Consider the following 22,758-nt stretch of genomic DNA (forward strand, 5'->3'; position numbering starts at 1 on the left):
TATATGTATACAAATCTGAAGTTTTATATACACATATAAAATTTTAACTACATATATTACATATTTTTTTTTAACAACTTTAAAATTTATCAAGCCAATGAATTGTACACTTGGCCATACAGGAAGCCAGAGAGGGCAGACGGGGGCCAGTCTAAAACAACCCACTCTCAAGGGAACCAATTCACTGCAAGAGACCAGCATCAATCCCTTCCAAAGGCAGTGCCCCCAGTGACCTAATTATCTCCCACTACCCCTCTCCCTTAAAGTTTCCACTCCCCTCACACGCCACACTGGGCACCCAGAGGCCAGCTTTTGGGGACACACTCAAATCTGAACCAGAGCAAAAGTTGCCGGGTAAATGCTATATGTGTTTAATGTTATCGTCACTATTGTTTTCTTCTACCCACATGGATTTGGAGCCAGGTCAGCATACTTTTAAATCCATGAAGTACATAAAAATGTGTTATATGTTTGGAGCTTAAATATTATAAGCATAGCTATAGTCAAGTAACTTATATCTGGACGCGATGACACACATGTCATCCCAGTAGCTCAGGAGCCTGAGGCAGGAGGATTGCAAGTTCAAGGCCAGCCTCAGCAACTTAGTGAGACCCTTTTTCAAAATTTAAAAATTTTTTTAAAAGGGCTGGGGATGTGGCTCAGTGGTTAAGCACCGCTAGGTTCAATCCCTGGTGCCAAAAAAATAAATAAAGGAACTCATAAACCAACCGAGATCATCATAATCAACAGAAAAATCCCTCATGAATAAGTACTTCAAAACATTTTCCAAGAGATTGTACCATTTCTAGTTGACTTATTCCCATTTCTGACTCCACTAGTGAAATCATGCCAGCCAGGCAGAAGAACAGGCATAGATAGCCAAGTCGCTCTTTTTTGGTTCTTCACACACGGACCCTTAACTATGGTATGTGAGCCTAGAGAGGAAGTACAGAGGAGAGAGGGTGTTTCGGCTTGGATATGAGGTGTTCCCAAAAGCTCCTGTGCTAAGGCAGGAGTGTTCGGAGGCGACATGATTATGAGAGCTGTAACCTAATCAGTCCGTCTAGTTTGAGTGGCTGACTGGTAATTATGGGCAGGGGCGGGCATAGCTGGAGGAGGTGGGGACTGGGGCATGCCCTGGGAGGATCCCGTGGCCTGCAGCCCCTCTCCTTTCCGTCCTCTGCTGCTTCCCCCTGCCATGCTCTTTTGCTATGAAATGCTGCCTCACTTTGGGTCCAAAGCAATGCAGTCAGCCCACCATGAGCTAAATCTCTGAAACCAGGAGCCAAAGTAAACTTTCTCCAAATTGTTTATGTCAGGTACTCTGGTCACAGCATCCCAAAGCTGACCAACCCAGAAGAGGATGATGTGCACCAGGATCCTAGGGTCTTTCTAAAAGGAAAAGGACAGAGATCTCAATATTCAAAAAATTTGAAACATCTTCAGAAGTACCTAGCTGGCATGGGGGAGGGGGAGGGCAGAAAGCGTGGGCAAGAGTCAGAAGAAGTTCGGGAGTCAGGGCCATGAACTGGCCCTAAACAACTTAGCAAGATCCTGTCTCAAAATAAAAAAATAAAAATAAAGGGCTGAGGATGTGGCCCCAGAACACTGTTCTTGAATGGGCCCTCAGCACTTTGGGGGGTGGCTTTGCAGCTTATATATCAAACCAGGGGTACCTTCTGTTAGGTCGGTATTCAAACCCTGAATGTTTTTTTTTGTTTGTTTTTGTAGTGTTTTGTTTGTGTTACTCAGATTAAACCCAGGGGCACTCTATGCCTGAGCTCTATCTTCAGCCCTTTTTATTTTGAGACATGGTCTTGCTAAATCGCCCAGGCCAGCCTCAACTTGCAATCCTCCTGCCTCAGCCTCCCAAGTAACTGGGATTACAAACACACATCGCTGGTACATGCAAAATCATGAATAACACTAATGAAAATGAGGGTCTCCCAGGGCTCCCTAGAAGACATGCCAGGCCTTGAGCTGTGACAGCTCTCACCCATCTGCATCCACTGCCTCCATCCAGCACAGGCCCATCTGGCCACGTGATGAGGGGAAGGCAGAGAAGAGGGACAAAAGCTGAGGCATGTCAACGTGGACACGAAAGATGTTTGCTTGAGCAGGGGGTGGGTCCCAGGGATCGAACTTGGGCACTCCACCACCGAGCCACACCCCCAGCCCTGTTCTGTGTTCTATTTAGAGACAGGGTCTCACTGAGTTGCTGAGCACCTGGCTATTGCTGAGGCTGGCTTTGAACTCATGAATCTCCTGCCTCAGCCTCCCGAGCTGCTGGGATTACTGGCGTGCGCCACTGCACCCAGCTTAAAGAAAACTTTCTATGAGTAAGTATGAAGTAGAATTAATGCACAGCCTTTGCTCAACACAGCTGTTAGTGTCATGAGTAGTCATCAGGGGAGAAGCATTGTTAAGATTATGAAGGGGCTATATTCAGAGGCTGTGAATGAAGCAAAGAAGAATTGGCCTGTTTTTTTTTTAATATTTATTTTTTAGTTGTAGTTGGACACAATACCTCTATTTCATTTATTTATTTCTATGTGGTGCTGAGGATCGAACCCAGGGCCCTGCACATATGAGGTGAGCACTCTACCGCTGAGCCACAACCCCAGCCCCAGAACACTGTTCTTGAGCACGTCAAGTCGACTTCAGTACAAGTGACTGTGAAACACATGATAACTGTTACTTACAATGACAATTTGTTAGGCATTGTATAAGCACATTATTTGTGTCACCTCCTTTACTTCTTAAGTACTATTAGCCTCAATTTACAGGTGACTAAACTGTGTGAGGTTGAAGTAAATTTCCCAAAGTCACCCAGCTACCTGTGAAGCAGCTGCTCATTATTGCCGTTTTGCAGATGCGGAAGCTGAGGCAGACCTGGGATTTGCATCCAGGTCCTTCTAACTCCAGGTTTCAAGTTTCCAACTCTGAGACTTACTATCCCTCTGTGATCATGCACTTGGGCACAAAAGTGTGTAATGGTGCAGGCATGCGGCACACACCTGTAAGCAGGAGGATTGCAAGTTCAAAGCCAGCTTCAGCAACTTAGTGAGGCCGTAAACAACTTAGCAAGATCCTGTCTCAAAATAAAAAATAAAAATAAAGGGCTGAGGATGTGTGTGGCTCAGTGGTTAAGCACCTCTGGATTCAATTCCTGATACCAAAAAAAAAGGTATAAAATGGTATAATGGAGTAAGAAGAGAGAGATCTTGGAGAACAAATGTTTCCTTTAATTTATTTATCATTTATTCATTTATTTTGAAATAGGATTTCACTCTGTTGCCCAGGCTAGCCTCAAACTCTTAGACCCAAGTGATACTCATGCCTCAGCTTCCAGAGTAGCTAGAACTACACATGGGCACACCTCTGTGCCTAGCCTGGACATTTCCTTTATCACTGTACTCATGGCCAGAGTTTGCAAACTTGAATTTTGAAAAAAATTGTTTTATAAAAAAAGATACCCAATTCAGAAATTGATAAAGTTTTGATAATAAAGTAAATTTTAATAGTGGTATATCATTAGTGTCCATTTTATGATCAGAAAAAAACACCTCTGAAATAATACCAGTTACAGAGCCAGGCATGATAGGCACACCTGTAATCCCAGCTATTTGGGAGGCTGAGGCAGGAGGATCATTAACTTGAGGTCAGCCTGCACAACTCAGCAAGACCCTGTCTCAAAAATAATAATAGCCAGGTACAGATGCACATACACAGCGACTTGGGAGGCTGGAAGCAGAAGGATTGCAAGTTCAAAGCCAGCCTCAGCAACTTAGTGAGGCCCTAAGCAACTCAGTGAGACCATGAAATACTTTTAAAAGCACCAGGGATGTGAGTGAGTAGTTAAGTGCCCCTGGTTTCAATCCCTGGTACAAAAATAATAATACCAGTCAGACAAATAAAAGTGTAAAGGACTGAGGGTGGGTGTCATAGAGCTGTAGCTAATTGTCTTTAGTTATAAATTACAGGATACAAGTGAAATAAAGGTTCTGAGTAAGGACACAGCACAGGAGCTGTTGATTCCCTCTGAACTCCCTTACTGCTCTTCAGAAAAAAATAATCTGTCCACCACTGCAAGGAAAGATGAATGTGATAAGTAGTGGGAACGCAACTCAGAAGTAATATCCACCCCACTCAGATCTAGGCTATGGAGGAAAAAAAGGTCTCCCTGAAGTCGCCCACCTCCTCCCCTTTAGCAGCTTTCTGAAGAATTCAGGGCAGCACTGCAGAATGAACACCGTGTTCGCGCCTTTCTGCTCAGCTTCTCTCTACTTCACCCCTAACTCCCACAACACCGTCTTTACACGGTGTGTGTAAAGACGGGCCTCCTTGGTCACCCCCTCCCTCCCCATTGTCCCCATTGTGACTGGCTTATTTGTTTTTCTAATCATCTCTGGGGCAGAAACTTTTTTTTTTCCTTTTAATATTTTTAGTTGTAGTTGGACACAATATCTTTATTTATTTATTCTTATGTGGTGCTGAGGATCGAACCCCAGGGTCTCGCACATGCCAGGTAGGCACTCTACCACTGAGCCACAATCCTAGCCCTGGGGCAGAACCTTTGGAATTGCTGGAATATGGTCATGGACATGAGTCACCCTGGGTCTGCCCACGTTCCCTTCCTCAGCCTGCTGAGGACAGCACTTGCTCACTTGGCCGGCGGCTCTTTCAGCTCTCCCTGGGTTCTAGTGCGAGGCAGGACTCCCAGCCCCAAGCCTGGCGCTAAGATGTGCACTGCAGCAGCCCTAGTGGATCATAGCCTCAGCCGGGTGCCCGCAGACACTGATCTATCGAAGGCACACACCCCAACAGGAGAGGCTCTGCCTGGGGATCTATGTGGGGATGATGCCTGGCAGAATTGCAGATTGAGATGTGTTTTGGAACTGTGGTCCGTGAGGCCTGATGTGTAGGTGGACAAGTCATTTAACCTTAATGAGCTTCCTCCTCTTCATGATGAGGGAATTGGACCAAAGCCTGCTGGAGACACCTCCAGATTCGGTCTGGGAGTTGTGTGGGTTTCATCTAAGAATAGGCCAGTCTGCCTGGCCCAGCCATGCCCCTTCAGGAAGGAGGAACCAGCAAAATCACACATCCAGAGAGATTTCTCTTCTGTGAACTTAGACTCAAGATTGTCCCCTTGGCCATATTCCTCCCATTCCTGATCAAAATCTACTAATTTAAACTGAGAATAACTAAAAGCTATTCATTGAGACCCTTCGCAGGATGACATAGTTTAAAAGACAAGTGCTGGGGGTGTAGCTCAGTGATAAGAGTGTTTGCATGCACAAAATCCTGGGTTGGCTTCCTAGCACCATCAGACCAAAAATAAGTAAATAAATAAAAGGAGAGAGTGAGAGAAACAAAATTTGAAACTATGAAGAACATGTTGCAATGGTTGCTATGATGAGCGTGGTGTGATAATTGTCCCTAAACTCAGCCCAGGTTTCCCCCACATGTAAATTATGCACAATCCTCCTTGGAAGGTATGGCTGTGTGTACCGGGGTATTATGTGAGTCAGTGTGTAGGGTTTGTTTTGTTTTTGTACCAGGGATTGAACCCAGGGGCACCTAACCACTGAGAAACACTACCTGCTTTATTTATTTATTTACTTACTTACTTACTTACTTATGACAGGGCCTTGCTAAGTTGCTGAAGCTGGCTTTCAATTTGCAATCCTCCTGCCTCAGCCTCCCCAGCTGCTGGGATTACAGGTGTGCACTACCGCGCTCAGTTATAGGTGTTAATATATGTGAATGTGTGCTGAGAGCCACGGCCGAGTCTGTATGGCCCCTGGCATTTTGCCAACAGTATTGATTGACAGGCGAGGCATTACTACCCGCCTCTGCCGCAACTTTTGAGTTCTCGCACTACTTTGGAGTTCTCGTGGGGATTTCCGGGGATTCCCCGAGAGTTCCCATTGGTTGGGGAAGTGCAGGAGGAGGGATTTCCGGGAGAGATATTTCCGGCTGGGGGTTCCTGGACATGCCGGGTGGCGTTCGGGAGGATTCCCCGGGAGCTGTGTGAAGTGTTTTCCTGCAGTTTAAAAATAAAGTTTGTTCCTGCTTCAGTGGCTCGTGATTTGTGCCCAGCCAGACTGCGGCAAATGTGTGTGCTTATGCTGGTATGTAAAGGTAAAAACTGATTTGTTTCACGTATGGTATATGTATATGTATATGTGCATGTATTTGTGGTTGAGACTGCATGCATGCACTTATGTGTGCATTGCAGATACATATGTGTACGCATGCACGTCTGCATACCTATTTATGTGCCACATGCATTGTGTATTTCTGAGTGTGTGTTCCATGTCTGTGTATGTGTGAGTCTGTCTCAGTGGTACATGATGAGGACAGGTGCATGGCTGTGGGGAGCCATTCTCACACGTGACTGGGCAACTCCCGGTCTGGGTCTGAGGCGCTCTGGCTAAACTGTGTCGGAGCTTTCCCGGCCCTCTCCTGGTGCGAGAGCCTGTCCGTGTGGGGGTGTGACTGACCACTGACCCCTGGGGCCAATCACTGACCCTGACCTTGGAGTGCGGCCCCCCTCAACCTTCATTGGATGGAATTCTCCCCTGAATTTCTTGTTCCCCAATAAAAGGCTACTCCCTGGCGTGCTCGCTCTCTCTCTCTCCTGCTAGCCCTGAGTAATCCTTGCTGCCCTACCGGGTGGTTCGAGGTTGGAGCCAGAGGGGGAGCCGTCTCGGACCTGGTCATAGAAAAAGGTAACTGAGTCTGTGTGTTTTATTTCAATCTCGCTAGCTGACTTTATGCCAAGAACCTCTTTAATGAAACCAGTGCACTGGTCGCATGGTGGAATATGGTGGGCATGGTGTGTGCTTAAGTGTGTGCCTCCAGTAACTCTGGAGCCCCCATTGCTGAAGGTGGGCAGGGAATAGAGCCCACATCAAAGAGTCAGGCCAGCTCAGACTGGCAGGGTGCTGCAGAAGAAGCCAGGTGCCCTGGAACCAAGGAACTGCACCAGAGAAGAAGCCACAGCATCATTCTTTGCTGAAGGGGCACCAAGACCCAGTGGCACTGCTGTGTGTTCAGTACTCAGCCATGGAAAAACTGCTCTCCTCACCCCCCCACACACACTGTGGGAGTTGTCGTCTAAGCTTTCTGAGCCTCGAGGGCTGCCTCTCTGCCTCTTGGCGTTCCACTGATGGGAATTCAGTTTCAGCTGTGCAGGGGAAGGGCCTTAGGTCCCTCTGTCCCTACACAGTTCCCTGCCTGTTCTCTGCTGAGAGTCCCTTCCTCTGCCCTGTAACCACACCAGCTGCTGCCTCTTGGAGCCAGAACCTGCTTCTCAGCCACCCACTAGCACCCTAGGCACAAGCTTCCTCTACCACAACCCTGGGTTACTCTTGACCCAGCCCTGCCACCCACGGTGACCATGGGCAGAACATTGAGGTTCAGGAACCACTTCTGGCTCCTACCCTGTGCCCCACGTGTGGTCAAAACAATCTTTTCCCTGATCTTGACTGGTCTCCAGCCAGCTGGACTGTCTGAGGTTGGGCTTCTGCCCTTCCCTAAGCTTCCCATTATCACTTCCCACCCACAACAAAGACCAAAAACCTCAGAAACAAGATGGAGCAAAACCCAGAGGTAATTAAAGCCAACTGATTCATTCATTCATTTCAAAACATGAAAACTATTTTCCTTTCCAAATTGTCTACTGTGGGCATCCAGGTGTAAAACGAGTCTTGGGAAGGTCCCTCCTAAAGGGAACCAGGAAAAGATAATTAATCTGGGAGTGTCAGCTGAGATCTGGTACAGACAACAGCAGATTCTGTACCTTAGGAGAGTGTTGGAAGGGAAAGGGCCCAGGAATGAATTCAGTAGCAAGTGGCATGACCATCAGCCCACAGGACAAGACCCAATCAGAGACTTGCAATGTTTTTTATAAATTAGTTGCAACATCTAAAGGTTACAAGGTTTCACATAAAAGTCTGGAAGAAGAGCTGGCAACTGGGCCTGCATTCCATCATGGAGACTCCTGAGAGGTGTGGAGCCAGGGTGGCCTGTTCCCAGTGCCCACCTCCTCTGTTATGCAGAGCTACTCCTGCCCACCTGGCTCAGACCCTTACGTCAAAAACAGGCCAACTAACTAAGCTCCCCAAGAGCTGGGCACAGAGGTGCATGCCGGGAATCCCAGCTACTTGGGAGGCTGAGCAAGGAGGATGGGGTGGGGGGTGCACGACCAAACTCCCCTGAGGGCGAGGCAGGCCTTGGAAGAAGTCTGGGTATCAGCCGTGGACTGACAGGGTCATGCACCATCCAGGAGACCTCCAGAAATGGCTCAGAGTGAGCCTACGGGGTCACATGTTCATCAGGAGGGGATCTGAGTTCAGCAGTGGCTTCTGGGAAGTTCATTCTTCATCCAGAAAGGCCATTTAGGGGTTAGCCTGGGGAAACCACTCCAAAGTCTGAAAACTTCAAGTCACAGCAGGGAGTCAGCCAGCCTACAGGAGGGACCACTGCCATCTGCCAGATCTGAGAGGGGCTTCCAGGGTCACCCAAGATGAGGAGTACTTTCTCAGATATCTGGAAATGCTAATGATTTTCCTTAGTGATTAATACCTTTAGACCAAAAAAAAAAAAAAATGTCCCGTGAATTTGTTTGAGGGGCAGCAAGGAGGACAGATTAGGGACTCTAGTTACTACTCCACAGTCAGCCTCGTGTGGGAATAGAACCCCAGAACATACTGGACTGAGAGTGAGTTTAAATCTGGGATGAGGGACTAATGTGCTGAAACTCCTGAGGCCTCCATTAATCCTGTTGCTTCACTCCAAGCCAAAGAAGTCTCTCCTGCAGCGGCCGGCTGGAGCCAGACCCCTCGACGACGGACAAGAGCTGATTGTGCACATCGCTTCCCAACCTCACAGCCAAGGTTCCTGACTCCATATTGGGAATTTGAAAATGGCCATGGTGGCAAATGCTACATCCGGGCCCACCGCCACCACCACCAGCACCTTATCCCCCACCCTGAAGCAGATTGTCAAACATGTCCCAGGCACCATTGCTGCGTCTCCTATGAACTACCAGTCAGGCTAGGCCCAGGATGAGCTGGGTACAAGTCCTGTCTCATCAAGAGAAGCCCCCAAGTCAGGTACACTGGTCACGCTTATAATGCCAGCGGCTCAGAAGGCTGAAGCAGGAGGATCATGAGTTCAAAGACAGCCTCAGCAATTTGGTGAGGCCCTAAGCAACTCAGCAAGACCTTGTCTAAATAAAATATAAAGGGCTGGGGTGGTGGTTCAGTGGTTAAAGACCTCTGGGTTCAATTCCTGGTGCCAAAAAAAGAGAAGAGAAAGAATCCCCCAAACTTAACACTTACCCAAGGGCTGCCCACTAGAAATGCACCAGGCAGAGCAACAAACTCAATCAGAATCTGGCACTGCCACATCACTATTTGTGATTGCTTCTCCAAGGAGCCCAGGCTTCTCTGTGAGCTGAGTTTTCTTTGCTTTCCCTGAGTTGAATTCTTACAGATGGAAAAGGCCTGGGCCAAAGCTTCTGCTGCTGTCACAGCAGTCAGGAACCCCCTTGAAAAGGAGGACCCTTTAGGATCAAGGAAATAAGGACCCTGCCAGCTCTCAGTCCTGTGGAGTTAACAGTCACACCAGAAAACTAGGAGTTAAAAGTGCACCCGTCCTCAAGGCTATGGGTGTGAGATGAACAGCAGGAGACCGGAGGCTGGGAGGGTCACCTCAGCTCCTGAGACTATGTGGCCAGCTCAGGCCAGACAGAGCGAGGTCTGCACTATGTGAAACTAAGACGTCAGAGACTTTCCCAGGTGACAGAGTAAATTCCTAGTGGTGAAGGGGAATGCCTGGGCAGAATGGTCACTGAAATCTTCCACAGTTACATGTCCCTTATTATCACAGCAAAACACACACCTTCAGGTTGAGGTTTAGGATGGTAATGAGACAAGTGACACGTGAAGAAACATGATGGAGAACACAGGTACAACTGAGGTCCCACCTCTCCATGGGTGACATCAAGAGGCCAGGTTCCTGCCTACACATAGATGCCATCAAAGCTATTCCTCCGTGTACTTTTCTGGACTCAGCCTGGGATTTCTGTTCCCTGTTTGCTGCCTCTTCTCGCTCTAACAGAAGAAGCCCTTAATAAAAACCTTGTCTGTGCTTAAATTCTTTCCAGGTCCATTGATAGTTTCTACAATCTGGATCTTGGAACCCAAGTTCTATAGCATAATAAGACTCATTGAAACATTAGCTAAGTGTCCCTCCACCTCTCTAGATAGCTGACCTCTCAGTCCACATCTAGAAAGGGCTTTGTTCTACAAAAAGAATCCATAAGACGTGTGAAGAATAAGAAGGAAAAAAAAAAGAGTTGGAAAGCGGGGAAGGAGCCGTTTCTTTAGAACCCTAGTCCTTCTCAGCCTGGATTACTTCAGACAGAGTAACCTCTCCATTCCCTTCCAGACTCCTCGTTCAGAGCCACTTCTCCCAGAGCGCTTTATGGTTCCCTCCAATCTGTCATGCCCTCACTCCCACTAAATCTGCTCTTCCACGTCACAGACCTCAGTAGAGCCTCGCTTGTTTCCTCCCTCCCGGACGCTCTCCCCTCTCAGCTGGGAACGGAGGATTGGCTGTCTCCACTGCTTGTCAGTTTCCCTGCACTCCCCTGGACCGCGTCGCTGGCCCAAACAAGGTGACCGTCAACTCAAGGAAGATAAAAGTGAAACAAGAAAGGGAATGTAACCGTACTGTGTAGCGCGACTGAGAACAAACTTTACATAATGATGCAGATACCTGAAAGTCGATTTAACCAAAAACTCTGAAACTGAAGTGGGAGGCTGTTACTCCCCTACTTCAGCAAAAGGAGATTCGGATTCCCCTGGAGTGTACACCCTGCAGGGAAAACCTGCCAGCCTGGTGACAGCCATCTCCATGAGACGGTGACTTCCTTCCCCAGGTCCACTTGCTGGCTCTTTGTGGGAAGACAGCCCTTTCCCCTGAGGCCACCATCAGCTCCAGCAATCTGAGGAACCCCTTGCCTCCAAGTCCTCTTCAGCCCATCCACTTTTTTTTTTTTTTAACTAGGGATTGAACTCAGGGGCACTTTACCATGGAGTGACTTTCTTTTTTCTTCCTTCCTTTCTTTTTTCTTTTTTTTTTTTTGTGTGTGTGTGTGTGTGAGTGGTGCTGAGGATTGAACCCAGGGCCTTGTGCATACAAGCGCTCTACCAGCTGAGCTATATCCCCAGCCCCACTCCATCCCCCCTTTCTAAGATGCTTCTTTTCTCTCCTGTGTCCCCCTCAAGCCCAAATCAAGGACCAAAGAGGCAAGCCAAGGGACAAGGGATACCCAGTACCAGGGGAGGCTGGGGCAAGGCCAAGACCCAGGGACCATCTCCAGCCAACTGCTGCAGAAGACACACGGTTGCCAGATCTTTCCACTTGTCTGGAGAGAGCCTTGACCTTCTGCTTGGTATGAAACTGCCTGTTTTCAAATGTAAGCAACTGATTAAAATATCTTTGCTTAGACCCAGAGCCTGAATCAGCCAAAAAAAAAAAAAAAACTGGTTCCTCCAGTTTGAGGAATTCAAACCTTTGTAGCAGATAAAGGAAAATGTTCATATTCAGCCAAATACAGAGGAGAGGGCCACACTAAAATCCAGCACTTGCTCTATAATCCACCAGCCATTTACTGTGCATTTACCAAAAGAAGGTACAAAAGAAGATACAATTGCAAATATGTATCTTTCGTGGCTCAGAAGCATCTGTCAAGGATTTGAGAGCCACTCTCAGGAATGTAGCCATCAAAAGAATAAGACTTCAGTCTCTAAGACTCTGAGAACACAGACTCCTAACGTTGATACTGACCAGCCAAGGAGCGCAGCTGGCCTAGCCTCGTTTACAGGACAACACTTCCTACTGTCTTACTTCTCCCTGAGCCCAGCCCCCCTCAGTTGGCTGGAGGTCACAGAGCTGAGCTATGCTGTTAGTCTCCCACTAGCTTTACCGTAGACACTACCTCCGATGGGTGAGATATGATGATGATAATGGTTGCCCAGGCTCCTTTGCAGGAACTTGAAGGCCATTTTTTGTCAAAAGCACCGACTCTTCACTTGGGCCTGTCTGATGAGTGATCTTTTGACCTCAGGAGGCAGACAACCCCACCTCCGACCATGCTGACACCACCATTCTCTGAAGGTGCATTTCATGAAGAACGAGGAACAGGCCCCGGATGACTCCAATCACTTCCCCATGCCTTAAGTCACCCTGCTTCTCTATCACATCAGTTTCCCCAAACGCCAGCCTCTGGGAGTTGGATTGAGATTTGGATCTCCCCCTCCCAGATCAGCTCCCTTGCCAATGAAACTCTTTCTCTTTGCAAAACTGAGTTGTCTCGGTGATTGGCAGACGGTGTAGCAGGCATCATGGGCCTGGTTCACTAACAAGACAAATCCTTTAACTTTCCACATTGAGTCGGTTTGATCTTTGAGAGGCTGCCAAAATATCATAATAATTCTATCATCATCATAGCAGCAGCAGCAGCAGCATTCTGTTAACTGGAAATCCTCAGCTCTTACTTTCTCATGAGAGATTTCAAGCAAGACATGAACTGTAACAAAAGGACAGCAAACTTTATTGAATAAGAGAGGAATATGGTCTCATGAAAGAGGTCAACAGTTCATTTCTTTCTTTTCTTTTTTGGTACCGGGGATTGAACCCAGGAGTGCTTGACCTCTGAGTCACATTTCTTGCCCTTTTGTTCATGTTTCATCTTAGGACACGGTGTCGGTAAGTCCTTAGGGCCTGGCTAAACCGCTGACTCACTGGGATCACAGGTGTGCACCCCTGTGCGTGGCTCAACAATACCTTTCTTTATTTCCTAGTTTTCTGGGAGCTAAGGGAAACTTCTTTTGGAGAACTTTGTCCAAGCACCACCTCCTAGCTCTAGATTGACAGTTGGAGTGCATCAGACTTCTAAATCCCACTCCTCACATTTTTACCTAAAAGTACACAAGAGAAAACCCCGCGGTGGCTGGGATAAATCTGCAATTACAATAAGATCAAAACGACATGCTGAGGACCTAAAGGCAACTTTTGATCTTGGCCCAGGCCAACTGTTTTTAAACTGGAAACTGTTTTTATAGATTTTATGGCTATTGGACTCTGGTCAGTCTCTGATCAGGGCATCGGTCTTCCTTTTTGGTTCCAGGGATGAACCCAGGGACACTCAACCACTGAGTCATATCCCCAGCTCTTTGAGACAGGGCTTTGCTAAATTGCTCAGGCCAGTCCTCCTGCCCATTCATATTCCCTGTGATCCTCCTGCCTCAGCCTCCCAAGCCGCTGGGGTTACAGGAGGGGGCCACTGGTCAGGATGTCTTCTTATCTGGAGACGTTATCCCCTGAGAATACCGTGCTGTTTGGCACATGCTTTCCCCGCCTTGCCCTTGTGTCTCACATCTACCCAACAGTTCCACCTCTGCACAGTTCTGATCTTTAGAACCCACTTTACTTCAGTGAATTAAAAACTGGGACTTTTAATTGAAAATTGGCCTAAAACGGTTTCTTCAATAGAAGAAACAGTGCCACAGGAAAATGCTCACAACTTTGCAGACATAGGCTGAGCTCTTCTCTCCACTCACACAAAGCTTCCAGATCTTTCTCTAAAAAAGCCACCATGGGCTGGGCTTGTGGCTCAGAGGTAGAGCGCTCGCCTGGCACGCATGAGGCACTGGGGTTGATCCTCAGCACCACATAATAAAATGAAGATATTGGGTCCACCTGAAAAACTAAAAATTAAAAAATAAGCCACCGCTCCCTGCCCCCGCCCCTCACACCCAACACTGTGTTCTCCCCCTCCCTGGGGTTCCCAAAGTATGGGCGTTCTCTTGATAAACTGCTTCCTTCCAAATTACTTTCTGTCCCCTCAAGTCCCTCCCTCATATATACATACTCCCAACTCCTGGCCTCTGCCAGGGACTAGCAAGTGGACACTTCCCTGTCACGCCTTGTCTGGACTATAAGAAGGGAATGTCTGCGGGCTATGATTTGGTTTTGAGTCCCCCCATCATTCCAGGTCATTCAGTCTTTTGTGGGACACATGCTACAAACACTCCGTAAAGGGACAGGCCTCCCTCATCTGCCTGGAGATTTTCTTAGATTTTTCCTCTACAAACGCAGGGCAGCTCTCCAAGGCTCCTTGTACTCCAGACTGCTTGCTTATGTACATTTTACTCCTTTAACAGTTTTTCCTTTTGAACTTGGGCCAGTCCTCCTGCCCATTCATGCTCTTCCCCTCCCCAAGCGTTGGGCGGGACTCTGAGACCAGCTAGAGGCCCCAAGCCCTGCGTGTTGCTGCAACAGCCCGGCCCAGCCTGGCCCACTCATTTTTTTTCCTGCAGTAGACGCTCCCTGCTGAAAGAAGCGTGCGACAGAAAGGAGAAGCCGCGGGAGGTGGCCCAAGTGTGCATCCCAGACGCAGCAGGGCAGGGCCCGCTTCCCTTGCTGTCCACTCAAAGTCAGCCGCACGCCTGGTCGGGCTCTCAGCCATGATGAGGAGAAGCTTCCAGGTGGCCGCTAGACTGGGACACCGCAGAGCCCTTCTCAGGACCCCCTGTATCCTGCCCGGACTCGACCCTGCCGCAGCATTTGGATCCTCCACTGACTCCCTGGTGAGTCCCAGCCCTGTTACACGGGTGTCCTTTCTCCCCAGAGCCCCGGGCTGAAGGAACACACTCAATCTCCTTTTTCTGGCTTGCAGTCAGGGTGATGGGCAGTGTTGGGGGGAGCTTTTTGTTCTGGCAACAGGAAGATGTTTGGGGATGCCATGTAGCCCATATCCCAAACTGAACCCACCAGGACACTTGCACCTGGTCTGAATCTTGTGTGGTCACCAGCTGATCATTGTTCTTCCGTGGGGGCCCTGACGGAGGTCTTGGCAAGAAACTGCCCATATTTGTAATTGGCACATGAGCAAGCGACATTATAGAGGACACCCCCTGTCCCACAGATCGACATACTGTCCCTGCCCCAGCCATGGTACCACACGTCTTTGGGTTCCAGTACATGTTTCAAAGGAGCCGTTCTGCCTAGGCACACCCAGGACTGTGGACAGAGCTGAAGCAGCCCCGGGGGGAAAGGGGCTATAAAAGTGTCCCCTCGCCAACAGTGGTCTCACTCCCCAAGGAAGACAGTGCATGTCAGCTCTTGCTCTCATAAGCAATCCGAATCATATTTTCTCGGCTTCCCCATTAATACAGCCGGGCAAATACTAGCAGTTCTCAGCTGCAAAGAACTACTCGTAGCTTCTAGAAAAAGTGTAATGTATTGACATTGAGCCCATGGCTGTAATTTTTATTTTTATTTTATCTATTCATTTGTTTTCTATTTACTTACTTATGTATTTTGGTGCCAGGAATTGAACCCAGGGATGCTTTACAACTGAGCCACATCCTCAGCCCTTTTTATTTTTTATTCTGAGACAGAGACTCACTAAGTTGCTTTGAGCTTCACTAAGTTGCTGAGGCTGGCCTTGAACCCGAGATCCTCCTGCCTCAACCTCCCAAATCGCTGGGATTGGGGATGGGGGTGTAGCTCAGTGGCAGAGCACTTGCCTGGCATGTGCAAGATCCTGGGTTCAAAAACAGAAACAAACAAACAAAAATACCCAAGTTGCTGGGATTGTGGGTGTCTGCCACTGCGCCCATTCCTTTCCCTCCCTTGTTTCCCTCTGTAGTGTCCCTTGCCCAGTCACTCATTGAAGTGCCCAACCCTCTGCCAGAAAGGTGGGCCCTTGTCCACACTCCAGCTTGAAAAGCCCCCAGACCAGGATGAGACTTCCTGGAGGCCACCCTCCAGGACATCATCTCCTTCTCTGATTGGTCCTGCCCAGGTCTCAAGGTTTTGTCCAGTGAAGACAGACTTGAAGGACTATGCCCTCCCCAATGCCAGCTGGTGTCCAGACATGCTGAGCCTGTACCAGGAATTTCTGGAGAAGACCAAGTCCGACGGCTGGGTCAAACTGCCCTCCTTCAAGTCCAACAGAGACCACATTCAAGGGCTCAAGCTCCCGTCCGGGTTGGTAGCTGCCTCAGGTAAGGCCAGGCCTGGGAGGGTCCGTGAGCACACCCCTACCCCAACCCACGTCAACTGGCCCTGCCTGGGACCCTCAGTGAGGGCCGTCCAGCTCCCTTGCCCTGTGTACAAAGACTCCCTTCCACCTGCTGTCTAACCACACCCTCGGCTGCAGCCTAGCAGGCAGATGAGAAGGGTACTCTTTCAGGTCTCCGGCTCCCTCCCTCCCATCTGAGGAGAACAGTCTCCGGTGGGGTCCCCACTGGAGAACTGCCAGCTCAGCGCTCGCCCTTCCCAACTTCTCCCTGGTGTTCTTCCCTCACAGTCAAGCCTAATCCCAAGCCCTCCTCCCCAAACCCAGAAAGTCCAGTGGACCCCACCTCCGCATCTGCAGGCCTCAGTGCACCATCTCCACCAGCGAGCCAGCTATGGAGTGCCACCTTCACCCTTCCTTATGTGTGTCTGTCTGTCTGTCTGTCTGTTTTTCTTATGCATCTCATTTGTATACATGGTCCCCGCCCAGTGAGCGGCACAACTGGCAGATGGCTCTTGGGCTGATGGCACAAAGCAAGGGGCTGTGGGCGGGGTTGTAGCTCCGTGGTCCGGCTCTTGCCTAGCATGCTGGGTTCAACCCCCACACCACAAAAACCAATAAAAAAGCAGGGGCACTAAAATAATTTCTTTTCAAGAACTGTGGTATTTCCAAGAAAGGATGTAGTTGTTGTCTTGGGAGGAGGATGTGAACTTTGGTGGACTTTTTTGTACTGATTTTACTGTTTAGTATAGCTATGCTTTTTTTAATTTATTTTTTTAGTAGGCTATTTTTAATGAATTATAGGTGAATTGTATGAGTAATTACATGGTAAACTTCCGACACTTAGTCTTTTCAGTCTTGACCTGAAAAGCCCCAGGTCCTGTCTTTCCACTCAGCCAGGAGACTTCTTGAGTGCTTTTCCTCCCAGACATAGGCTTTCTGAAGACAGGGATTATCTCTGCTCCAGACTGAAGACTCCCTGAAGGCGGAGCCTGGGTCTCTGCTTCTCTGTCCTTCTTTATTTATTTTCAGCTCTGGGGATTGAATCCAGGGGCTCTTTTCCCCCGAGCTACATCTCCAGCCCTTTTCATTTTACAGTTTGAGACAGGGTGTCGCTGAGTTGCCCAGGTCAGCCTTGGACTTGCCCTTGTGCCTCATCCCCTGGAGCAGTCGGGATGACAGATGTGCAGCACCGCACCCAGCAAGGTTCTCTGTCCTTGACCCTGTACCAGAGGCATGGCTCAACCCAGGGTCCTACATCCCGACAGGCAGGCCCCACGCCCCTGAGACCCTCACATGCCCTTCATTTTCCAGCTGTGACATTGCCCATCTCTCCCCAGACAAAAGTGACTGGCGCATCTTCACCAGGTGCATCCAAGTCGAAGGACAAGGCTACGAGTATGTCATCTTCTTCCACCCATTCAAGAAGAAGTCGGTCTGTCTTTTCCAACCAGGCCCCTACCTGGAGGGGCCTCCTGGGTAAGGCCATAGGAAGGGCCAGGTTGGGAGCCTCCTCCTTGGCTCATCAGGTAGATCTAGCAGGCCCTGGGATCTACACCTCTCTGTAGGGAGCTGGGGTGGCATCCTCCAAGGCCAGGAAGGACATGCTTGGCTATCTGGTCCAGTCCCCATCCTGAAGGTAAGGGAGAGCCCCCTTATCAAGTTCTCAGAATTTTCTGGCAAGAAAAGACCTGAGAGGCCACTTGGAGAGGACATGATGCACTTGGAGGAGGGCAAGATCTGGAATCAGTAGCCTGACTTCTGGTCCTGATCTACTGCAGCAAGTAAGCAATCTGACCTCTGGGGTCTTAGTCTTACCCAAAACCCAAGACAATAACATCTACCTGCCAGTGTGACTAAGAGACATGATGCCGGGCCTCTGTGTGTGCTCATAAAGCACAATGTAGCTATCAGACATCGCTTATTGAACCTCATGTCTTGTACTTGGGGAAACTGAGGCACACGGAGGTAAAGGAACTTGCCCATGGTGGTTCAGCAAAGTTAGATCCAGGACTCTAATCCAAGAGTTGGGACTCCAGCTCTCTCCGCTGTACCTTGCTGCCTCCAAACTTGTAACGGGCCTAGGGAGAAATTCACTTGGACAAGGATCAGGCTGGCCCTGGGCCTCATGCTTGTGGTTGTCTGCCTTCTGCATCCCTAATCCTGCTCCAGGCAACCAACAAAGGCAGTTGGTGGTGCTGGAATTCCTGCAGAGAGACAGGAGTAGGTAGGATCTGCTTTAAGGTTCTGAGGCCTCAGGTGGGATCAGCGGTAGGGCAGAATTCACAGCGCTAAATAGGTATCAGCACCTCTTCAGGCCATGGATACAGACACAGCCCTTGGTCCCCGTGGCCAAACCAAAGGTATCCTCCATGGGGACACTGTTCTCCAAACTAATGCATGCAGACTCTGGGGAATAGTTTAGAATCCTACCTGGGACATGGATCCCCTCCCTTCTGAAGAAGAAAATCCTCAGGAGGCAGGAGAGAGGTTGATACACGGCTGACTTTTATTTAGGGGCTTGTGGAGGTGACAAAGGGACAGAGGAGGCCAGCCAACACCTGAGGCCAGTCAGTGGGTTGAGAGGAGTGCAGGGAGGAGATTGGTGTCCACCAGGTCCCTGGCCAACAGAAGTGGGTGGCAGTTATCATTGGCCAAGAACTGCTCCACAGAACCAGTACTAGCCAATGGGTCCTTTCTCTGGTCAGTGAGGACCAGAAGAGAAGAGCGGATCTGGAGTTCTTTGACACCAAGTCTTTTTACCCCTGTTAAGCAATTCGTAAGGTGGAGAGGGGGTCCCTAGAAGTGTGCATGAGGTTTTGCAGACATTTACTCATCTAATCCAATGAAATAGAAATTATTTTCATTCAGAATTCATAGTGGGTACACTAAGGCGCAGAGAGATTTAGCGACTTGCTCAAAATCAAACAGGTAACAAAGCCAGGTGAGAGGTGCACACCCGTAGTATCAGTGGGTACTGAGGTAGGAGGATTATAAGTTCAAGGCCAGCCTCAGCAACTTAGCAAGGCCCTAAGAAACTTAACTGGACCCAGTCTCAAAATAAAAGATGAAATAAAATAAAGGGCTGGGAATGTGGCTCAGTGGAATTAAAAAAAGAATAACACTTCTGGGTTCCAATCCCTGGTACAAAAAAAAAAAAAAAAGCATGTTGGAGCAAGAAGCCCACCAGGTGGTATGATGCCATGGCCCTGGCAGAGGGAGGGGGATCAAGGGCCTTGGAAGCCAAGGTGGTAGGAGCAGGAGAGTGACCATGGTCACACAATGTGGACAGCTGGTCTGGGTCCATGGAGAACTGCAACTGAGCTTTCAAAAATCAGTAACTCAAATCTGTCTTGTGTTTTTGCATTCTAAAGTTGGATGCCTCTCATTTTACCCAGTTTGACCAAAAATGAAGTAACTTAGGGATGGAGATCAGCTTGCATAAAGGAGAATGAGAAATTTACATACTTGAAATCAGTGAATGTTTACAACACCCTCTGAAGCGGCTCTCCCTTTTCCATGGGCAGCACTGCTCAGAAGTTCATCTTGCTGGCACTTCATAAGTCATAAGTCACATTGAAAATGTGGGCCCAAGCCAGGCACAGTGGCACATGCCTGTAATCTCAGCAACTTGAGAGGCTGAGGCAGGGGATCACAAGTTCCAGGCCAGCCTCAGGAAGTTGGGGCGACCTTGTCTCAAAATAAAAAATAAAATGGGCTTGGGATGGAGGACCCCTCGGTTTGTATGAAGACAGAAAGAGAGACACAGAGACACAGGAGGAGGAGTAGAAAAGGAAGAGGAGGAGGAGGAGGAGGAGGAAGGGAAGGAAGGAAGGAAGAGAGAGCTCGCGCCCAGCCTGACTGTGATGACGGTAAGGCTAGCCATGGGCCGAGACCATGCTTCAAAGACTAAGTCAAAAAGCAAAAAGTTTAGGGGTTTTCCCGTTCCTAGTTCCTCGTATGTGTGTACCCTTCCAAGTTATGGCAACTGCTGCCAGCAGTTAGGTAATGAATCAGAAAAAAGTGTTTTCCATTAACTATATGAGAAAAAAAAAAACAGTTTTTTCCTGGTAAATTAAAATAATTGTGTGAGTGGTTACCAGCATATGCTGAAGCAAAGCAAGAGACAAACAGTTGATTTTTGCTGATTTCATCACATGGGGTCTGTGTCTTCTCCTGGGTGGCTGCCTGAGGCTAAAGATCCATGCTTGGGGGCCCTGGGAAAGGGAGACACATCAGGGGGTGTTCATGTAGGGTGGAGGGGAGGCCCCGTGGGGCAGTCTGCCCAGCAGCTCAGCCCTAGCCCTGCTCCCACACCCTCCCCAGGTTTGCTCACGGAGGGTCCCTGGCAGCCATGATGGATGAGACCTTTTCTAAAACTGCCTACCTGGCTGGAGAGGGGCTGTTCACACTAAATCTCAACATCAGGTTCAAAAAGTAAGTGTGAGGGGCTGGGGCTGGGGCTCAGCAGTAGAGCACTGCGTCACACGTGAGAGGCCCTGGGTTCCACCCTCAGCACCACAGAAAAATGAATAAACAAAGATTTAAAAAAAAAAAACATAGCAATGATGTTTGGATGCTGATATTAAACAACAAAAAAGTTAAAAAGTAAGTATGAATCCCTGGGGCATTAGCTGAAGGCACGGCCCGTTTTGCCTCTGGGGTAGCTATCTATCCTTGGCTACTAGGGGGTGGGAGCCCTGCCAGCCACCGTCCTTCCCCAACCCACTCACCAGCATTCCTCTGCCTCCTGGCCACACTGCATCCCTGAGCCCAGAGCTACTTATGAGCCCTTGAGGAAGGATGGGGTAAAGAGAAGGGGGTAAAAAGGGTGATGAGCTGGGGGCAGTGGCACACGACTGTCATCCCAGTGGCTCAGGAGGCTGAGACAGGAGGATCACGAGTTCAAAGCCAGCCTCAGCAACGGCAAGGTACTAAGACCTGTCTCTAAATAAAATACAAAATCGGGCTGGGGATGGGACTCAGTGGTCGAGTGCCCCTGAGTTCAATCTCACCAAAAACAAAAAAAAAGGGGGGGGGGGTGATGAGATGGGTGTGAGCTATATTGCCTCTTCTCCCAGCTTGATCCCTGTGGGCTCTCTGGCTGTACTGAATGTCCAAGTGGAAAAGATTGAAGACCAGAAGCTTTATATGTCCTGCATCACCCAGAGCAGAGACCAAGAGACGGTCTACGCCAAGTCTTCAGGTAAAGAAGACCTTAGCCTCAGCCTGTCTCCAGCCTGCCCCCACCCACACACACACACACACACACACACACACACACACACAACCTGGAGCAAATGGGAGGCAGGAAGAATGCTAAAGGCCCTGTCCCAAGCTGGGATCTGACTTTCTGGGGGAAGGAACTGCTAGGGATGTGGATGAAGGGAGGAACCCCAGTTCGGAGGTTCCCCAACCTGAACTGCAGGACTGTTCCGGCTCATTCGTAACCTGTAGCAAAACGCTCAGAGCAGCTCAGTGAAGCCCCCGCTGCCCTGCCCTCGGATGCAGCTCCCCTTTCTCTTGCAGGTGTTTTCCTTCAGTGGCAGCTGGAAGAAGAATCATCCCCTTAGGAGTCACTATGCCGACCCTGATGACCCTACCTGCTGGGGACCCTCATCAGAGCAGAGAGGGTCCCCAGGAGATGAGGAGAGGGCACTTTCTCTGAGTAAATAAACTCTCACTGCCCCATGCTCGGCCTAAGACCCTTCTTACAGAAATAAACGACCTTCCAGGGCCTCCTTGTACCACTCTCCCACTCGGCACCAAGAGGAGACCTTACAGAGCACCCACCAGGTGCCAGGCACTGGGAAAGGCACCCAGTACAAGACGTACCCTGAAAGCCAGGATCCTGGCCCCAAGATGCACACCGGAGGGGCACCGAGCGCCCCACCAAGCTCCTCCCTTCCCTGTTCTGGCTACGCCAGGAATGCAGTGTAAACCCAAAGGGAAGTGGCTCCATCTTACTCTCTGAGCGTGTTTAGTCAGTTTCTTCACCATGTGACCAAAGGACCCGACTCAAGGTTTCAGAGGTCTCAGTCCAGTCAGCCAACTCCACTGCCCCGGGCCTGAGGTCAGGCAGAACACCTGGTGGAAAGTGTAAAAGACGAAAGCCCCTCAGGATATCATGCCAGGAGGGGGGACTCTGCTCACCAGGGACAAAATATGTACCCCAAAGGCCTGCCCACAGTGACCTGTTTCCTCAGCCACACCCTGCCTGCCTCCTGCAGTTACCATCTGGTTAACCCACTCAAGTGGATTAATGCACTCAGTAGGTTAAGGCTCTCATGACCCCATCATTTCACCTCTAAATTTTACTGCATTATCTCACATGAGCTGTTGAGGGGACACCTCATATCCAAACCAAAACAGAACCCAGGCAGAAAAGGCTTTGTAAAGGAAGCTGGGCCTCTACCAGGCAGAGAGAAGGGGAAGAACTTCCAGGCAGAGAGAACTGTCGGGACAAAGGCACAGTGGCATTAAAGGACACAGGGACTTTGGAGAGTTGCCAGGCGTTTAGTAAGGCAAGAGTCCAAGGAAAGAGAAAGGTCAGGGCAGGAGGGGGCCGTGGGAGGCTTCACAGTCCCTGCTACGGAGCCTGAACTTCATCTTGTGGCCCAAGGAAGCCTCAAAGGGTTTGGGCTGGGAAG

General features: G+C 49.3%; 1 protein-coding gene across 3 annotated transcripts; it reads left to right on the forward strand.

Annotated features, from left to right (window-relative positions):
• The first annotated feature begins 6,635 nt into the window (after positions 1-6,635).
• On the forward strand, positions 6,636-21,801 carry Them5 (thioesterase superfamily member 5). 3 transcript variants are annotated; one of them, XM_046421883.2, is made up of 7 exons: positions 6,636-6,737; positions 14,403-14,672; positions 15,893-16,094; positions 17,449-17,587; positions 20,435-20,545; positions 21,190-21,314; positions 21,638-21,801. In XM_046421883.2, exons 2-7 carry the CDS (start codon positions 14,550-14,552, stop codon positions 21,679-21,681), a joined length of 744 nt encoding a protein of 247 aa, XP_046277839.1. In that variant the 5' UTR covers positions 6,636-6,737; positions 14,403-14,549; the 3' UTR covers positions 21,682-21,801. The 3 variants fall into 3 exon arrangements, with proteins under 3 accessions (XP_046277839.1, XP_046277840.1, XP_046277838.1); XM_046421882.2 differs by lacking the exon at positions 6,636-6,737 and having other exon boundaries at positions 14,352-14,672; XM_046421884.2 differs by lacking the exons at positions 6,636-6,737; positions 20,435-20,545 and having other exon boundaries at positions 14,350-14,672.
• Positions 21,802-22,758: the final 957 nt, after the last annotated feature.

The sequence above is a fragment of the Marmota monax genome, unplaced genomic scaffold, assembly GCF_021218885.2.
Source record: "Marmota monax isolate L192 unplaced genomic scaffold, Marmota_monax_Labrador192_F-V1.1 WCK01_AAM20220418_F8-fsc00108, whole genome shotgun sequence".
Lineage (NCBI taxonomy): Eukaryota > Metazoa > Chordata > Mammalia > Rodentia > Sciuridae > Marmota > Marmota monax.